Genomic DNA, 18133 nt, shown 5'->3' on the forward strand with positions numbered 1-18133 from the left:
GGGAAAGTGCCAGCTGGAACACCAGGTCGAGGGTGTGGGTGCCCGGGTGGGGGGAGGGAGGGCAGCCTCGGAGGCGCAGAGGGTCCCGGGCCTGCCCCGACCCTCAACCCTGCAAGGGAACCCCTTTGTTGGGGAGCCGGCCGCCTCAGCCTAAGGGGACTTCGCTGCTCTGCCAGGCAAAGTGGCCAAGCTGGGGTGGTCCCAGAGCCCCCGCCCTGATCAGAGGAGTTTCCCCTGCCCCGGTGGTCGGTCCTAACCCTCCGAGCCACGCTGTGCGGGCCGGCCCTCCACCAAGCCCAGAGCAGGCGAGACACCGCAGAGCGAAGATGGGACAGGCTGCCTGTGTGTCTGCTTCCCCTGCATGGGTCCCTGCTGCCTGCCCAGCCGAGCCCCCCACACGGAGAGGCCGGAGGGTGGTCCTGGGCCCAGTCAGGGCTGCTGTGTGCAGCCCACGAGCACAACGGGCCAGAGGCTCTGGGAGCCACACGGCTGGCTCCGCCCCTCTCCTCTGGAGACGGTCCAGACCTTCACTGCCCGCACCGACTGTTCACATTTCAAGTCACTGAAAGTAAATCAGAGTAAAAATTCGGTTCCTCGGCTGCGCTGGCCACGTGGCTACGAAGTGCGTGTCCTCGGGCGTGTCTTTGGTGTCCTATCAGCGGCCCCCGGAACGGCCCTGCAGTTGGCCTGGACCCTTTCCTTCCCGGCTCTGCCGCCTGCCAGCTGTGTGACACGGGGCAAGGGACTTCGCGTCCCTCTGCCGCGGCTCCTCCCCGGTAAATGCACTTTGCCAGCATCCGGCACGCGGTGACCAACCCGCCGCCAGGGCTGCTGCTCACCGTGGCCCAGCTCACATGCCTCCACCCTCCGGCCTCTCACGCCACCGCCCAGCCGTGTGTCATTCAACCAGCATTTATTAGGCACACAGGCACTGTGCCAGGTGCTGAGCCGCCGGGTCCAATAATGCGGGGTCCCTGCCCTCCGAGCCCAGTCAGGTGGGACAGTGACAAAAGTGGGCGGTGACAAGGGCTGGGCCCACTGACCTCTGTCCTCTGCGGGCTCCGCAGAGACTGTCATCTCCCGGCGGGGCTGGTCCCCACACGGCGGCCCTGGCTGGGATCAACCTGGAGCCGAGGGTCCAAAGCAACTGCTCCGGGACTCGGTCCCGCAAGCTCAGTGCCCTCCACTCACCGGCGTCCTTCCATCCCTGCCCTGACCTCTGCTCCTCTGCCTCGGGGTGTGGAGGTGCGAGGGCAGGAGTTCTGTCCTCCCCGTGGGCCTGGAGCCCCTCAGAGAGGAGGGCGGGGACGTCCCAGGGGATCAGAGCTCCCCAGGGCGCCCAGGAGCAGGGAGCAGGGGCCACGGCCAGAGGACCGCGGCAGCCCTGGGGCGGGAGGGAGTGCGCTTTGTGTGTGGAGCTGCCCGCAGCCAGCCCTGGCCCTGTTTGTTTGGCGGAAGCTCTGTCCTGCGGCCTTTATTTCACCAGATAAAGAGGCGGGGGTGCCTGGGGGGAAAACGGGAGCGGGCCCTCTATTCAGAGGCGCCCCCCACCCAGCTGGAAGCCTTCCTCTCACCTCAGGACCCCTTGCCCCCTTCTCATCCGGGCAGCTGCCCTCGCCCAGCCTCCACCCTCGCCCAGCCTCGCCCATCACGGTGAGATGGTGCTCTCGACTCTCAGCTTGAATCTAGCAGGAAAGAGTGGACGCTGGACGTTCAGAGCATCTAAGAGCCACCTTTGCTGGGACGGACGCGTTGTACAGACGCGGCTCAGGAGAGCAAGGCCCCTGCGAGGCCACCGTGCTGGGTCCGGCCCCCTCCGCTTGGGTGCCTTCTGTCGGCTCTAGCTCATCCTTGGCCTCATTTAGTCTAATCCTTTTATCAGGCCGGGAGTGAAGCCTTCTTTATTCCCTTTTAAGTGAAGAAAGGGAGACTTGGGAATATCAAGTTACTGCCCATCTAGTCACAGCAAGTGGCAGAGCCAACCCTGCGGGGCTGGTTCTGTTGAGCCCAGCTGGGTCCCAGCCCGCCCGAGGCTGAAAGGCGTGGCAGCGGGGTGGCAGCTTGGGAACAAAGGAGGGGATTGGGGGAGAGAGGAGGTTCTCTGTGTCCCGCTCCCCCCCCACCGTTGCCAGGACCGGTGGGACTTTCCGGAGCCCGCCCCCTCCTCCAGGTTCACCTGGTCGGGCGCACCCTGCTCTCTCCGCCCAGGGAGGTCCCACCTGCCTGCGGGAGCCTCACCTGTCCCTCCCATCGGCCCCTGAGGCCCCGATGCCCGGTCCCGGGGCGTTTCCTGCCACGTTCTGCGCTGCTGGTCACCTGCCCACCACCTTCGTCCTCCCCTGTGGCGGGCACTCCGACCACCCGCCCTCTTCCCCAGCCCCACCCGTCTGGTTCGTGCACAAGCACTTCTCCACTGGCATCCCCGCCCAGGGAGAAGTCCTGCCTGAGGTCCAGCCCTGCCTCCTCGTGCTGCGGTTGCACTGACCTTCTCCCCGGGTGAAGTAGTCTGTGGGATCTGGGGCCAGACTGCCGGGTCTGACCTTGGCCCGACCGCTTCCCAGATGCTTGATACCAGCTCTGTGCCTTGGCTTCTGCACCTACACATGTTATTCAGTAGCCCCTCTTCAGGGAATTGCTATGCAGGGGTCAGCCCTGCCCACCGGGCATGCAGCATCCCGCCCTCACCAGCATCCACCCCAGGACCTTCATCTGGAGAAGCAGCTCTGCGAGGTTCCATCAGAGAGGGGGCAGGAAGGGCCTTCTGGGTCAGCCCTGCCCTTAGGAGACACCAGCTGCTTCTTCTCTCCGCAGCCTCCGAAGTGTGCCACCTACCTCAGCCCCGATCTTCTCGTCTTTGATCTTCTGATCTCTGGCCAGGGTCCCCAGCCAAAGGCATTCCTGTCTCCTGGCCTCCTCCAAGGAGAGGCAAAGGGCTGGGTGCCTCCCGGTCCCCTGGGCTCCCTCCTCCCTGTGCTGTGGGCGTAACCAGGACTCCCACAGAGGCCCTGGGACCAGGACATAGCCCGGTCCCTTTGGGGGGTGTCTGAGGGGAGAAGGGTCTCAGGGATGGGCCGCCACTGGGCGTGGTGCCCTGGGCCGGACACTGCTGGAAAGGTGCCTCAGCTTAGGTCCTGCTCCTAGCACCCACGTGCAGAGCTGAGCTGAGCACGGGAGGTATGTGTCCCTGTGCGCACACAGGGGAGGTGGCACACCCTGCCCTCAGGAGGCCAGTCTGAGGACACCTCCAGACCACAGGCACAGCCGGACAGAGCCCAGGACGTTAGTGTGGGAGGAATGCCATCTGCCTGAGGACCAGGACAGTCAGGGAGGGCTTCCTGGGGCAGGGCCAGGAGGGACAGGGTAGGCCTGAGAAAGCGGCTTGACGGAGAGTTTTGCAAAGGGTGGGCCTGGGCTGGGCTGCTTAGGGCCGCAGCGAGAGATGCCGCAGTGGGCCGAACAGTGGCCCTCAGAGAGATGTCCTCATCCCTGGGACCTGTGCACCTGACCTGACTTGGAAAGGGTCTTTGCAGTGAAATTCACTGAAAGATCTTAAAATGGAGGAGCTTCTGGGTGGGCCCTGAATCCAGTGACAAGTGCCCCCAGAAGAGACACAGAGATGCACGCAGAGCAGGCAGTGACGAGGTGACTGGTGCCGGTTGGAGTGAGGCGGCCACGAGCCCGGGAGCGGGCAGCCCAGGAGCTAGAGGAGGCTGTGGTGCATGAGGCCCCGCGGACGCCTGGATTCCACAAGAGCCATTCCTGCCGTTTTAAACCACCTGGTTTGTGGTGCTCTGTTACAGGAGCCACTGGCAGTGATGCAGGGAGCACGGACCACAGGCCCCTCCCACACCTCCCCCCCGCCCCGCCCCAGGAAACGCATTCGCAACCCCGAGCTGCCTCTAGGATCCACTGTGACCCCAAGGTTCCACCCCTGGGTGTCCGTGCTCACCAGACACCCATCCAGATCTGCTCGCGGCAGCCCCACCTGTAAAGCCCCAAACCGGAGGGCCTGTCCGCACGGCCCGCGTCCTCCCGCAGTGAGGAACCGGGCAGCAGTGGGAGTAGCATGGAAGGATTTCAAACATGGCGAGGGGGAGGGGCAGACACAGCAGTGCTCCATCCCCGTGAGGTCTAAACACAGGCGAAAGGTGCCGGGGCTGCTGAAGCCAGGGCTGAGGCTGCCCCAGGGCGTGTGGTGACGGGGGTGGGGGGGGGTGGGGGGGGTAGACCGGGAGAGGCGGTCGATGCTGTTTCTTGGCCTGGGTGCTGGTTGCCCAAGTGTACTCAGCTTGTGGAAATTTACCAGGACACACTTGCCACGTGTACTCTCTTCTTAAATAAAAATGAGTTTAAAAAGTTAGGGGCCGGGGGGGCACTCATTCTGAAAGTCCTCCGTGAACCTGGTGTCGCTAAGGGCTCCCTCTGGATTCCCTGGTTCTGCTTCCCAGCCTTTACCTTGTGGGACTGAAATTGGATGTGTGTTTCCGTGTGGCTTTTCACCTCACTCATCTGTGCATCCCCTGGCATACAGTAGGTGCTCAATAAACACCTGCTGAGATGTGCTGCACAGCAGGGCACGGTGTTCTCAGACTCACCCCAGAGGTCCCTGGCCATCGGTCCCAGCGCCCCGGGTCATCCCAGGATCCAGTAGGACACACCCTCCCCACTGCTGCCCCCTCCCCTGTGCCTGTCCCCACCCAGCATGTGCAGGGCTGTACCTTCTGACCCACCAGCCTGAAATCTCGCCAGACACAGACTCGGACCTTCAGAGCCAGACACACAGTGCAGACTCTAGGACCAAAAGCCTCGGGTCCCTAGAGCGCTCTCTCCATCCAAGCCTGCATACCTTTCTTTGTCTTAGCTTGTTGGAAACTGGATGGAAACCTTCAAAAGAGGTTTTCTTTTTAAAGAAATGGTAAAGAGAATGACTAGGAAAGGCAAAAGCTTCTCAGTGGCAGGGTTTATGGAGCAGACGTCTCACTGCCATGAAACCCAAACCGGCCAACTGGCAGCTTAAGTCTCGGCTCTGTCCTCGCCGCAGCCGTCTGGGTGGACGCCCCACCTCGGGCCTGCCGTAGAGCCAGGCCAGCACGGCCCCAGGTGTGAGGGCTGCCCTCCCACGCAGCCTGTCTCTCAGGGGAGCACATCTGCTCTCGGCCACCACGCCTCCCGCTGCCACCATTCACTTGTGCATTCGCCGCTTCGCTCATCCCAGCAATGTGTTTGAGCACCACGTGCAAGGGTGACACCAGCCCTGCTTGGCTGGGGCCACCAGCCTGGGTGGGAAACAGACGAGGGAACAGGAGTTAGACCCAGGGGGGCTGCGTCCTAGGGCAGAACCGGGAATTTTCCCGGAGAAAGGGAAGTCTCAGTCGGCCCCTCGTATCCTAAATCGAGCTCACGCTTCCCGGGCTGCAGGCTTCTTGCCTGAAGCCATTTCTTAACCACATCCTTGCAGTAAATCACAGTGATAGTCACGGGGCGCCACCTAAGTGCAAATTAGGTAAAAGCAAAATCCCGGGCGGGGCGGGGCAGGGGTGCAGGGAGTGGCTGGCCAGCTGACGGTCTGACTTATTCCAAGGAGAAGCTGGAGGTTGGTGCCGGGCACACTTTAAAATGCAGATGTGGCCCCAGCAGGTCTGGGGTGGGGTCTGAGCCTTTGCACTCCAGATGCGTCCCCAGAGGAGGAAGGCTGCTGGTCTGGTGGGGACCACGCGTTGAGTAAAAGGCTTTAGGATATCCAAGGCACTAGATGGGATAAGTCGCCTGTACTCAACCCTGCCTCGTCCCAGCCCTGGGATCTCAGGTCTCGCTGGGGGACGCTGCACCTCTCGGGGACCGGGGCCCCTCCCTCACCTCGGCCTCACTCGCATCCCTCCTCCCACTCCGTCCCCTCTGCTTCTACGGTCTCCTGGGACGCAGAACTACCAACCCAGCAGGAGACAGGCCCAGAGACCAGAGGACTTGCCCACAAGCTCTCAGCAAGCTGGGGGCAAAGACAGAACTGGAGGCCGGGGCGTCCTGATCCCAATCCCACTGAGCAGAGAGGCGCCCAAAACTGCAGCCGAAACCAGAGGAGGGGCCCGTCGACACCCCCGTTCTTCCCGACCGTGCAGCCCCGAATGTACACGCCAGAGAAAACCGCCGCCGCGGGGGGGACCCGGGAGGGGAGGGGCCGAGCTGGCAGGGGTCTGCAGGGTGGCGGCAGGGTGGGGGGACGCGCACAGCCACTTACTGAGTCCTTGTCTCCCCCTCGTTTGTGGTGGAGAATTCTCAGTGTAATACCAGTGCCCAGCACAGCCGGGCGCTACTAAGTACACACTTAATAAACTGTGACCACGCCAAGTGGCTACCGTGTGTCAGACACCCTTCCAAGCGCTTCCGCGTATTAACTCGTTCACCGTCACCCGACCCCACCCCGTTCGCGCGGAGGCCTTGCCCACTGGAGCCCGACAGCTGGCCGGTTCACAGAAGCGGGGGTGTGCGGGGCTCCCCCAAGCACGGCAGCCCGTGGTTCCCGCCCGGCAGACGCCACTCGCAGGCCAAGGAACCCCCCGCAGTGATGCCCCCTCGGGTGCGTCTGGACAGGGGCTGCCTCCACGCACAGCGTCCCTCAGAAGGGGCGCCGCCCCACCCTCCAGCCTGTCCTGCCCGAGGTCATGGTTCATCGTGACCCTGGGGACAGAAGCAGTCAGGATCCAGGGCACAAGCACGGAGGACGGGACTCCCTTAATTTACCAACACCTGGGATGGGAGGCAGGTCGAGACCCTCATTCCACAAACAAGGGCGAGAGCAGCGCAAAATAAGAATGAGGCCCTTGTTCAACAGCCATTCAGACCTTTGTGGTGGCGACAGCAGAGCGCGAGCCCAGGGTGGCTCCTAAGGGGGGAAGGCGCACGTCCGCCCACCCGGGGGCCAGCCTGGCTGAGGGGCGGCCCAGGCCCCCAGCTCACCGGCGCTGGGTGGTCACTGTGCAGGGAGAACAGCTCCTGAGTCCGCCCCAAGGAGCCTGAGGGCCGACGGCCTGTCCCCATTCCCTCCGGCTTTTGTCCTTGACAATGGTCCTGCCAGCCTCCTGATCAGCGTCCACCACAAAGGCAGGGGATTGGCTTACGGCCCTCCTGCCTCGGGGCTCACAGCCCCAGACACTCGATCCACCTCTAGGTCCCCAACACCCACCCGGTGGCCCCAGACCTGAGCCGGGGCAGGGGAGGACGAGGGCAGGTCCTGTAAGCGCCACTCATGCCCCGTGCAGGGCGCCCCCTGCGGGTGGAGACCCAAGCCGGGTGGGGGCGTGTGTCTGTGTGTGAGTGCGTGTGTGTGTGTCTATGTGTGAGTCTGTGTGTATGTATGTGTGCGTGTGTCTGTCTCTATGTGTCTGTGTGTGAGTCTATGTCTGTGTCTGTGTCTCTGTGTGTGTGTGTGTGTGTGTGTGTGTGAAGGGAGGTGTGATGTCCTGAGGAGAAGCGCGCCAGGAGTGAAGTCCTGCCTGTCTGAAGGGGGAGGCCTGGCCCCTCCCTGAGACCCACCCCCCATATGAGAGACATCAAGAGCCTAAATCAATGAGGCAGGTGGACAGACGGACAAACAGATGGGCACCCCCTGAGCAGACGTGGGCGGCAACGCAGCCTGGTAGTTCTCAGGAAGGGAGCACACCCCCAGTGTCAGCTCTCCGTCCCCCGGGCAGGGCCTGCTTGACACAAGCTTCCTTGGGGGAGGCGGGGGAGACGACCGCCTGCCTTGCAGTGACTCCCCCAGGGCCTGCCCGGGGGCGGTGGCCAGGCATGGGCTTGGCCCCTCCGTCCCCGCCCCTCGCCACGCCTGCTCTGGACCTGCCTGCTGCAGCCTCACCCCCCCACAGGCTGTATGACGTGTGCCCTGGTCTCACCTCCCCCGAGTGCCCCTGCCTCATCTGAGCGGGGAGCAGTCCGGCCCCACGAGGCTGGAGGCAGAGAAAGCCTTCAGGTCGGAGTCTGGGCAGACGGGGAGGCTCAGTCCCCATCCGTGAATGAACGAGTAAGTGAAGGTTCGCTTCCACCACAGCCAGGGGTGGGGGCGGGCAAGGGCTTTACCTCTAAGCAGTGGCCAATGGGCCGAGGCTGGGGGCTGCAGCCCAAGTGAGAGACGTCTGCAGGATGCGCACAGGTGCTCACGGCACCTGCGGCTTAGCCCCCGGGACGTCCCTGCCCACTGAGCGTACTGCCCTGCGTGCGAGGAGCGTGAAGCAGATCTGGACTCACACAGGTCACCTGGGGAGGCATCTGTCCCTCCTACAGGAAGTGTAAGAGGCCCTTGGTGATGGCTGCCTTTGATGCTTCCAGGAGCCAAGGGTAACTCAGGCTGGGGGGCAGGGGGTGATTCAAACTTGCAAATCGCTCAGGGCATTGGAATAAACCTTGACGCTCCTGGTGCCCATAGGCCCCTAAGAAAGCAATGCATTGGGCTGGGGTGTAGACGGGGACGGTGGACCCCCTTTGCACCTCCGCTGCCCGTCCCTCCAGGAGGCCATATGCCTCGGCTCTGAGACTGGGACCAAGTCCAAATCCCTGACACCCTGCCCGCCGCGCCGTCTGGACACCCCCAGGGCCGCCCACCTCCTCCAGCACCCCAAAGGCCAAAGGGGAGGGGAGAGGCCGGGGGCTTGTTCCAGATCTGACTCTCTGGTCTCGCTCCCAGCAAAGCCCCGGCCACAGAGTTGCGGGAGGACCAGGGCGCTGCAGGTCTGCCTCAGCTTCTCACCCCAGTGCCCCCAGGAGGCCGGTGGGCGACGGCACTGAGCTGGGCCACTCCCCCCATCCACGGGAGCGAAGGAGATGGAAGCCAAGGACAGGGGTACACCACGCTTTCCCACCACAGCAGGGCCTCCGCGTGTGCGTGTGCCAGGGGCCCCCAGCCTGGCCGGATGCTGCCTGGAGAGGCTGGACGATTTACCCCAGCTGCCGAACGCCTTGAATTGCTGTCGTTTTTTTTTTCTTTTTTTAATGTTCCCTGAGGAGAAAGAGGCAGAAAGCCCTGCTCTGGAAGGTCCTGCCTCGGGAGGGATGGATGAGGCCATGGACAGAAGGCCAGCTGCCCTTCCCTCTCCCAGGCTCGTGCCTTCTCCCCTCAGAGGGCCTGCCCTGCCCACGACCGACCCGTGTGAATCTCCCATCCACCAGGGCTCAGGCTAGGCCTCTCCCCTCCACCCCCAGGGCCTTCCCGCAGCTGGTCCCCCAGACACACCCCCGCGTCCACCAGCTCCGGAGGCCACAGAGGGCAGGAGGGATAAGGGCCACCACTGACTCTTCCTGAGAAAAGAAAGAAACAGGCTCTAAGGGGCTGCTCCAGCATCCCTGATCTGCCCCACGAGGCAGCGTGCATGTGGTTAGGAGGCGGCAGCGGCTGAAATCCCAGCGTCAGCAAGCACCGGCTGGCGGCCTTCGTGGGCTCCTGAGCAAGGGGCTTGGTCTCCTCACCTGTAACGTGGGGATGAAGCTGGTGCGTCCCTCAGGGGTTTACACGCGTAAATGGAGGCGGTAAATGCCGACTGTTACCCTGACAGGTTAAGGCAGCGCCACCAGGGTGATGGCAGCTGCCCAGGTGCATCCGCGGGGCTCCAAACATGGGCCCTCCCAAGATCTAGTGTTTTCCCGAAGAAACTTCCGGACTTCCTGGGAAAGTGCAACCAGGAAGGCATTTCCACCACCCGCCGGAGCAGAGAGGGGAGACGGAAAGCCCGGTGCGAGCTGCTTCCCCGGCCCCAGCCCCAGGCTCTACACCTCACAGGTACTCAGAGGGGACCCCGGTTCCCAGGCCGTGGAGAGCTCGGGGTACAAGCCCCCCTTGCTGGCTCTGAGGAGGAAGCAGGTAGTGGCAGGAAATGGGACCCAAAGGAGACCTCGGCTCCCGAGGCTCTGGCCGCAGGGCAGCCGGGGGCAACCCCCGCCTGCCGCCGCCGCCAGCGCTCCCGGGGCCCACGCTGGCAGGGCTCTGGGGGGCGCAGAGCCAACCCCGAGCTCCCCTCCTCACCGTGTCCTTCTGCTGCTTCCAAAATAACTCTCTGCTCTCTGCCCAAGTTTGTTCTCCCATGTCTGAGGCGGGAAGAGAGGCCTGAGTTTCTAGAAATTGGGGACCACCCCTTTACCAAGGGGCTAGTCAGCACAGAGGGGCCCCTACAGTTCTGAGAGCCCCCAAGTCAGCAAATCTGTCTCAGTTTGGCTCCAGGAACTTGTCTTTTCCAACGTGGGGGCCGAGGGTTGGAAATTTCTCCCGCACTCCCGTCCCTTGTACCTTCCCAAGGGGCCCAGCGCCCTGCTCCTAAGGTCACACAGCCGTTAGGGTCCTTGCAGCCCCTCAGGGCGTGTCCCAGGGCAGAAAGGAGCCAGATGCCTCGGCCGTGCACACCTAGCTTTCCTTGTGCTGCACCGGAGAACCCGCTCTTTCCACGGAACTCGGCTTCTGGGGAGAAGCTGGACTCTCCAGACAGGAGTCACCTGGAAGTCCACTTTTCCTCTTGGAAGAGTCCTCACAGGTGCCAGGCTGGCCCATCTCTTCCAGGGAACCCTGTGACAATGGTCACTTCCTCCATCGCCCCGCCCCCGTCCCCACCCCCGCCTGTCCCCATCAGGAACCCAAGAGCAGAATGGGCTCCAGGGAAGGTCATTTCCCTGAAGGTCAGTGGGAGGGGGCTTGATTAGTAAGGAAGGAGGGAGGGAGGGAGGGAGGGAAGAAAGAAGGAAGGGGGCTTCCCTGGTGGCACAGTGGTTAAGAATCCGTCTGCCAAGGCAGGGGACACAGGTTCGAGCCCTGGTTTGGGAAGATCCCACATGCCGCAGAGCAACTAAGCCCCCTGCACCACAACTACTGAGCCTGCGCTCTAGAGCCTGTGTGCCACAACTACTGAGCCCGTGTGCCACAACTACTGAAGCCAGCACGCCTAGAGCCTGTGCTCCGCAACAGGGGAAGCCACCACGGTGAGAGGCCCACGCACCGCCACCGCAACGAAGAGTAGCCCCCGCTCGCCGCAGCTAGAGAGAGCCCACATGCAGCAACAAAGACGCAATGCAGCCAAAAATAGATAAATAATAAAATAAAGTAAGTAAATTTTTAAGAAGGAAGGGAGGAGGGAGGGAGGGAGGGAAGGGGGAGGGGAAAGAGGGAAGGGAAGGGAGGGGGAAGGGGGGAATGGGGGAGGGAGGGGAAGGGGGAAGGGGGAGGGGGAATGGGGAGGGAGGGGGAGGGAAGAAGGGGGGAAGGGGAGGGAGGGGGGAGGAAAGGCAGCCCAATGGGGCTCCAGAACTTAGACTCTGTCTCCCTAAGTCTGCGCCCGTCACAGGCATTTCTGTCACCCTTCCCGGGCCTCAGTGGGTCCTTTGCAGTGGAGGGTTGAGAAAAACAGCGCCCATGGTCAACGTTTTAAAGCAGACACAAGGCTTTGCCCCTTTGTCCCGTGGCTCCTCCTACCGCCCTTCCCAGTGAATGCTGTCGGCGTTTCCATTCTCAACATGAAGAAAGAGAAGCATTGGAGCGAGTGAGTAGCGGCCAGAGGACACACAGCCCATAAACCGAAGTGCTAAGACTGGAGCCCAGGGCTTGGGCAGGGCCTCCCCGTCGGGCACGCAGCACCGCGCCCACCCTGCCTGCTGCCTGGTGGGCACGGTCCACGCGGAAGCCGTCGGGTCGAGCCCTCGGAAGGGGAGAGGCGGGGCCGGCTGGGCGGGCCGGGCGACTTTGCTCTGAGCCGGGCTTTCTTCTCCTCTGCCCGCCGCCCACCCGCTGAGCCCACACCGCTGTTGCTGGAGCCCAGAGGTTTCCTTTTTCTTTCGCCCGGGGCTGCTTCCTGCCTTTCTTTTGAACTGGGGTGTTGGCTCCCCGACACGCTCGCCCTCCTCCAGCGACCCCCCCACCAGGCCTGCCCCGTGATGGGCCAACTCCGCCCCCCACCCCGGCTCTGCTTCATAGAAAGGCTGGCACCCAGTCCCTAGGGGACCCTCCTCCTGGAGCGGCTCCCCGCTCTCCCCGGGGGAGGTCCTGCGCCAGGACAGGAGGCTCAGAGCCGATCTCTCCTGCGCCTCCAGCCCTGTTTCTCAACAAAACCTGTGCGCATTGTGGTCTGGAAATGTTCTGGCACGGGCTGAGGGTTGGAACTCAAACCCTGAGTTTGTGGGGTGGGGAGAAGCTCAGGCTCTTAGAATCTTTTAGAAAAGGCCACGGAGGCCTGGCCCGGAAAGGGCGGCCTCCGAGGTCCAGAATGAGAAGAGGCCCATGGATCTCCCAGACGCAGCCCGCAAGGCCGCTATCCTCCCTGGAGCCACACGTTTCTCTGCTTCTTCAGACGACAGGCCCTGCAGGGACCAGCCGCTGCGCTGGGGAGCGGGCTGGGGTATCCCACCCGCTGCTGCCTCACCCCCCTCAAAGCTCTGCGTCCGCACCGGCCAGGAGAAAACTAAAGTCTCCAGGCCCCAGAGGGCTCCTCTCGGCTCCCCGCAGCCACTCTCTCCTCTCTCATCCCCCAACACACAGACGCGCCCAGCCCGCACTTCCTCCTCCAGGAAGACCTCCCTGACTAACACTTCTTGGCCCCAGTCACCCTAATAACAACACCACTAACACTGGGCTCTTCCCAAGGGCCGGACACTGTGCCAAACCCTTTACAAACGTCGCCTCAGTGAATTCAGACAACAGCCCTGTGAGGCAGGCATGAGCTCCATTTACAGATGAGGAAACTGGCCCAGGTCACCAGCTTGTGAGGACTGCGGTCCTGCTCTGCCGTGACCGGCACCTGTGCTGGGACCCCCGCTCCCCCCAGCGCCCTGCCTCCGTCTCATCACCCTCAGGCGGAGATGAGTAGGATGGAAACTACCCAGAACCTACACACACGCTGCGTCTGACCTTTCATCGAGGTCAGCGGTCGTCACAGCAGCCTTACAGGGAGTAAGGTCCCAAGGAGGCAGTAAGCTGCCTGACGGCGGTTGCGGAGCGGGGGGCCCCCTTCGTCCCGGCGGCAGAAGGTGATGGAAATGGGTGCTGAGGGGTCAGTGCAAGCGAACGAGCCTCAGGCCTTCTACAAGCAGCTCGGCCCCCCACTTGCTTCCTGTCTCTGCTCAACTCTGGGGGCAAAGGAGGGACTCAGAATACTACCCAGATTCTCCAAGTCAGGGACAGCCCCGGGTATTGCCAACAACACGTGTATATCTCTGTCCCCTCGCTGTGCGGACGTGGGACGGGATAGAGCAAGGGCCGCCCCACCTTCCGGGTGCCCCAGAGCCGGGGGTCCGTGTCTCCCAGGTGAGTTCCGGGGAGGACATCCAAACCCTCATGAGTCCCCACGAGCCTCACTGAGACCACGGGTTGGAGAGACGCCAAGGGCCTGTGGGTGTTGGCGTCGGTCCCTTCAACCCAATCAGCCGGGCGTCCGACCCTGAGGGAGCGTCGTCTTTGCAGGTGAGGGCAGAGCAGAGACGCAGTGGGACCAAGAGAGCGGGGCAGCGGTGGGCAGCTCTTTGCACGGGCTGGGTGTCTCCTGGAGCCCCGAGTTCCCTGGTGCCCCCTACGGCTCCGTCCCTGGCACCTTCTGAAGGTCTTCAAGGGCGCCCTCTGACCGGCCGCCCCCTGTACATCCACGTGTTCTCATCTGACCTTTCACCTTCTCCTCCACGTCCTCCCACCCCATCCCCAGTGTTCACAGCTGGCTGGACCCCGAGCCCCACCCGGAGCAGCCAGGCACTGACTGAGGCCAGCACCCCGCGGTCGCCTCCCCTCGTCCCGCCACAGCCTGTTCCCTTGGGCTCTGCGCTCACCCCGGGTGCCATTTCCTCCCGCGTGAGGGTTCAGCACTGCTCGTATGTGCCAGGCACTGTGCCGGGGAGTTTACATGACACGTGGCCTCACTTAGCCTGCCCACCACCCACTTGTCCCCACGTACAGACGCAGACCCCGAGGCTCAGAGGACTCGGGTGACCCCGTCAGGGGCAGAGCTAGGAAGGGGCCAGGGCTTGGGTGCCCCAGACGAGAGGCCCTGCGGGCCCCAGCAGCCAATGAAAGTGTGGGCCGTCCTCGGCCGGAGCTGGGCCACTTGCGGCTGGACTGCCGTATCCTCACTTTGCTGAGGAGGGAAGGGGGCGGCCCTCACGCCCACCCTTCCACGGTGCGTTTGTGCCTGGGCCACTCTCCAGAGAGGCAGAGAAAGGAGGCCCACCGCCCTGCAGAGACACTCCACTCACCACCCAGACAAGACCCTGCGCGGCCAAGGGGGACCCTGCGTCTTCCCCTCCCTCCAACATTCCAGGGCCTGCTGCTGAGGTCCCCAGGCCACGTGGGACCCTCCCTCCTACCCTGGGATGCACAGGCTGAGTCCTGGGAGAGAGGGGCTTTCTCAGGCCCCAGGGAGACCCAGGGTCGGCTCAGAAAACCCCAAATGCAGACATGACAGTGCCAGGGGAACAGCGACGAGACGGTGGGGGCAACCCTCCAGCAGCGTGGATTCTGACGGCGACACTGTCGTCTTTTCCCCAAGTCCTCCTGAGGAAGGATGGGTCTGGGGAAGGAGATGGGACCAGTGAGCCCCTCAGCCTGGAAAAGGGAACTTTCTCCCGCTTCCCCAGAGAAAGGCTCCACAGAAGTCATTTCCAAATTCTTTTCAGCCACAGAACCCTGTCTTCAAATGAGACAACGTCCTACCCACTTCACCCACACACATGTAAAACGGCTGGAGGGGAGCTGCCCTGGTCCCGTTTAGTTCAACAAATACTTGCCTGACTCTACAAACGAGCTCCTGTTTCCTCAGAGCCCCCAGGCCCTGCAGCCCAAAGCCACAGAGCTCCGGGACAGATGGCCCAGACCCTCCTCCTCCGAGAAGAGGTCATGGAGGCCCAGGCGGGGCTGAGCCAGGAAGCCTTCCTCTCCCCAGAGCAGGGGGGAGGCAGGTGGTCTGGAGTGTGCGCTCACTCCCTCCTCCCGCCCAGGTGGCCAGGCCAGAGCCCCCAGCCCTCAAGCCCTGAGGGGCAGCTGCCCCCAGTGGGGTCCACTTCACACACCATCTCACCCCAACTCAGACTCTAAAAACAGCTCTTTGGTTTTCAGCTTGGCACTGCCCACAAATTAGTGTCTCCAACGCGGCCTCTTGGGACGTGACTTCAGGGAGGCCCCTGGGGAGCCAGAGGCCTCAGTGGAGGGAGATGGAGCCAGCAGGGACGTCTTGGAGGAGACGAGGGTGGCTTAGTCCCCTCTCCTGGCTTCTGGGACCCCCACCAAGGCCACCCAGCTCAAGTGACTGCTCTGTTCTCCTTGCCCCGGCTGGGGACAATCTTTCCCCCCACGGGGCCCCTCCCCTCTCCTCCACTGAGCCCCGGCCACCGTCCTGGGCGCTGCTCTGCAGGAGAAGAAACCGGCAAGAGGAGAAGGGGCGGCAGTCTGGGCTCCTCTGCTCAGGGCCCGGAGACCCATCTCTCACCTAGCCTGGGCTCGCGCCATTAGGCCCCGAGACAGGGGCCAACTGGGAACCGGTCAGGGAAGCCCGACCTCACCACTCGCCTGGCCTTCAGCCTGGGACTGTTCTCCCCGCCACGGCCCCACAGTCCAGGACAGGGCAGGAGATGCCTGGGCCTCAGGGCTCCAGCTGCACAGATGCCCCAGACTGAGGCCGGCCCGGTCAGCGCGCAGCCAGGCGTGCTCAGGGAGAAGCGCGTGGTACTCACAGGTAAGCCGTCAGGGGGTCCAGGTCCCCCGGCACCGCGGAGAGCCCGCGCTCAGAGCAGTCGGCTGACAGCATGATGCCGTCCTCGTGGCAGCGGCAGGGGGCCGGGCAGGCGGGCCGCGGGCCAGGCTGGGGGGCACACGGGGAGGCGCAGAGCGCGGCGCAGAGCCAGAGGGCGCGGAGCCCGGGTGCGCTGGGCATCGCGGCGGCCAGGAGGGCGGCGGGCACCGGTGGCGCACAGTCAGAGAGGAGCAGGCATCGCTGCGCGGTCTTCACTCCTGGGTTTCACGGGTTGGGCTTGGCAGGGGAGGGCGGAGCCAGGGAACTTTCTCGCCTCTCGCTCCCCTTCCCTCCTTCCCTCCGAGCTGGCAGGAATTTCATCCAGGAAAGAAAAAAGCAAACAACCCGGAGAGCGGAGAGCGGGTCCTGCAGGCGTTTGGGCTGCGGGCTCAGGACCCCGTGCCAGAGCGGACAGCCTCGGGGCCACAGGGGATCGGAGGAGGGCCCCGGAAGCACCTTGTTTGTTCGAGGTCACCCACTTGGGGGGGGGGAGCAGCCCCAGAAGTACAACTCGGGGTCACCCGCCGCATCCTGGCTCCTGGGGAGGGGAGCGAGGGGTTGTCTCGCCAGGTGGGCCGTGAAGGGCCGGAGCCGCGGGGCGGGTGGAGGTCGGGTGGCTACAGGAGGAGACTTCCAGCCGAGCCCCAGGCCCCCCACTAGAGAAGGTGTGACGTCCACTCACAAAGCGTCTTGCACGCGGCCCCAGTCAGGTGGGAGCCCGGGAGCCCTGGACCCTGCTCCCGGGATGGAGCCAGGCGCCCGGCTGGGGGACGCGCCCACCTGGCGGTCCGGGCCGGCCTGAGTCGGCAGTCTGGCGCCACCTGGAGGCCAGTCCGGCAGCTGCAGCTCCACCAGCCTGAGGCTGGAAGGGCCAGGCGGGAGGCTTGAGGGCGAGAGACGGTGGCTGAAGCGGGGCTCATCCCGGCGCCGGGCCAAGCCCAGGGTGGAGCGAGAGCCGGCCGCGTCTCCTGACCTTACTCTCCCCACACGGTCCATCCTGAGTGTACAGCGGCAGCCTGAAAGCCTCAGGGCAGCCAGTGGCCCTTCATCCAGGACCGTCACCCCCCCACGGCCACTCATCACCCCCCTCCCATTCTCTGTTATTGCTCTCACCTCCCGGGCCCCAGGGGCTGCACGGCTGGGCCAGGAAGGCGGAAATCAAACCAACCGTTGGCCTCTGGGGTGTGGGGCTCGGCCCTGACGTAGATGAGCCCCCAGGAAGGCCTGGGTGGTCCTTGTGCACGGAGGGCCGGAGAGACCACAGGGGTGCTGGCCACTCGGCCGTGTTCCCGGCCTCACTCCCCACTCGCTGCGGCCCTCCTGCTCCTTTGCAGCTCTGGTGCGGGGGCCCTGCTGCCCCCTCAGCATGGCGGGGCCCGGGCCCAGTGCGAGGCTCCAGCCCGCCTACTGGAGGGTCGTCATGGGCCAACCCCGACTCCTGGGAACGAGTGTGCAGAGGGTGTGACCCAGCCCAGGGAGGCCCAGGTGAGCGGGGAGGCTGCCCTGCTCCAGCTTCTGCTGCACAGGCCGCGAGGGACCTCCCGGCCTCTGACCCCTTGCCTTCCACGAGGAGCTCGGGGCGGCCAAGGAGAGCCCTGCCCCTCCCCGATTCGGGGTCTGACTCCTTTCGGGGCGTCCTGCTCTGGTTTGTGCAGGCTTTCTGTGTCCCCCAGGCCCTCTACCGGGAGCAGCTGGGGCCCCGCCGCTGGCGCCAGCCGTCCAGGGCCTCCTGGTTGATGAGGGGACGGATGGGACCTGGTGAGGCCGCAGGTGATGGTGTCGCCACGGTGAGCACTCCTGCCCTCCTTTCTGCTTCTCCTCCTGGTTTTCCCTCCCCAGACTCCCGCACTGTGGTGGAGCGAAGGAGGCAGAGAAAACTCAGCCCCCCCGCGCCTGCCGCTGGCGTCGGTCCTGCTGTGCACAGGGCAGCAGCTGTGCCCCCTCGCCCCGAGTAACCTGCTCTGAATCCAGGGCCGCCCCCCGGACACTAGAAACTAGATCTGAGGAACAGGGAAACTGGAGGGCGGGGCTGGGGGCTGCCCCGCGAAAGCCACCCACCAGGCCCCCCCAGCCCCGCTCCTGTTTCCCACCAGGCCCTGGCATGGATGGACAGAACGCACTCGGCCTCTGGCTTGACCACATGCCTTATTCCCCGACTCGGCCCCTTCACGGCACGGGGCCCGGCGGGTGTCGGGGAACAGACTCCCGAAAGACGACGTCAGGGCAGAGTGAGGAGGGGGCTGTGTCCGTACCCACACCCCGAGCCGCGGGGCAGCGGGGTCTCTGCCTGCTCCTCTGGGGCCCCGTCCAGCGGCACCTGCAGTGGCTGAGCGGCGTGCCTAGCTTCTCCACGCCCCAGGAGCAGCACGGGCCCGCGGCAGCCAGGAAGGGCAGCAGGG

The 18133-nt window shown here is 64.3% G+C and overlaps 1 protein-coding gene across 1 annotated transcript in view; it reads right to left on the minus strand.

The window, feature by feature from the left end:
* LGR6 (leucine rich repeat containing G protein-coupled receptor 6) overlaps window positions 1-15875 on the minus strand; it is a 95926-nt gene extending 80051 nt beyond the window's left edge. Inside the window, exon 1 of the mRNA XM_030844414.2 lies at window positions 15676-15875. Coding sequence (XP_030700274.2) covers window positions 15676-15875 — 200 coding nt within the window. The remainder of the gene's footprint in view (window positions 1-15675) is intronic.
* Between the last annotated feature and the right edge of the window lie 2258 nt (window positions 15876-18133).

This window comes from Globicephala melas, chromosome 1, assembly GCF_963455315.2.
Source record: "Globicephala melas chromosome 1, mGloMel1.2, whole genome shotgun sequence".
Classification (NCBI taxonomy): domain Eukaryota; kingdom Metazoa; phylum Chordata; class Mammalia; order Artiodactyla; family Delphinidae; genus Globicephala; species Globicephala melas.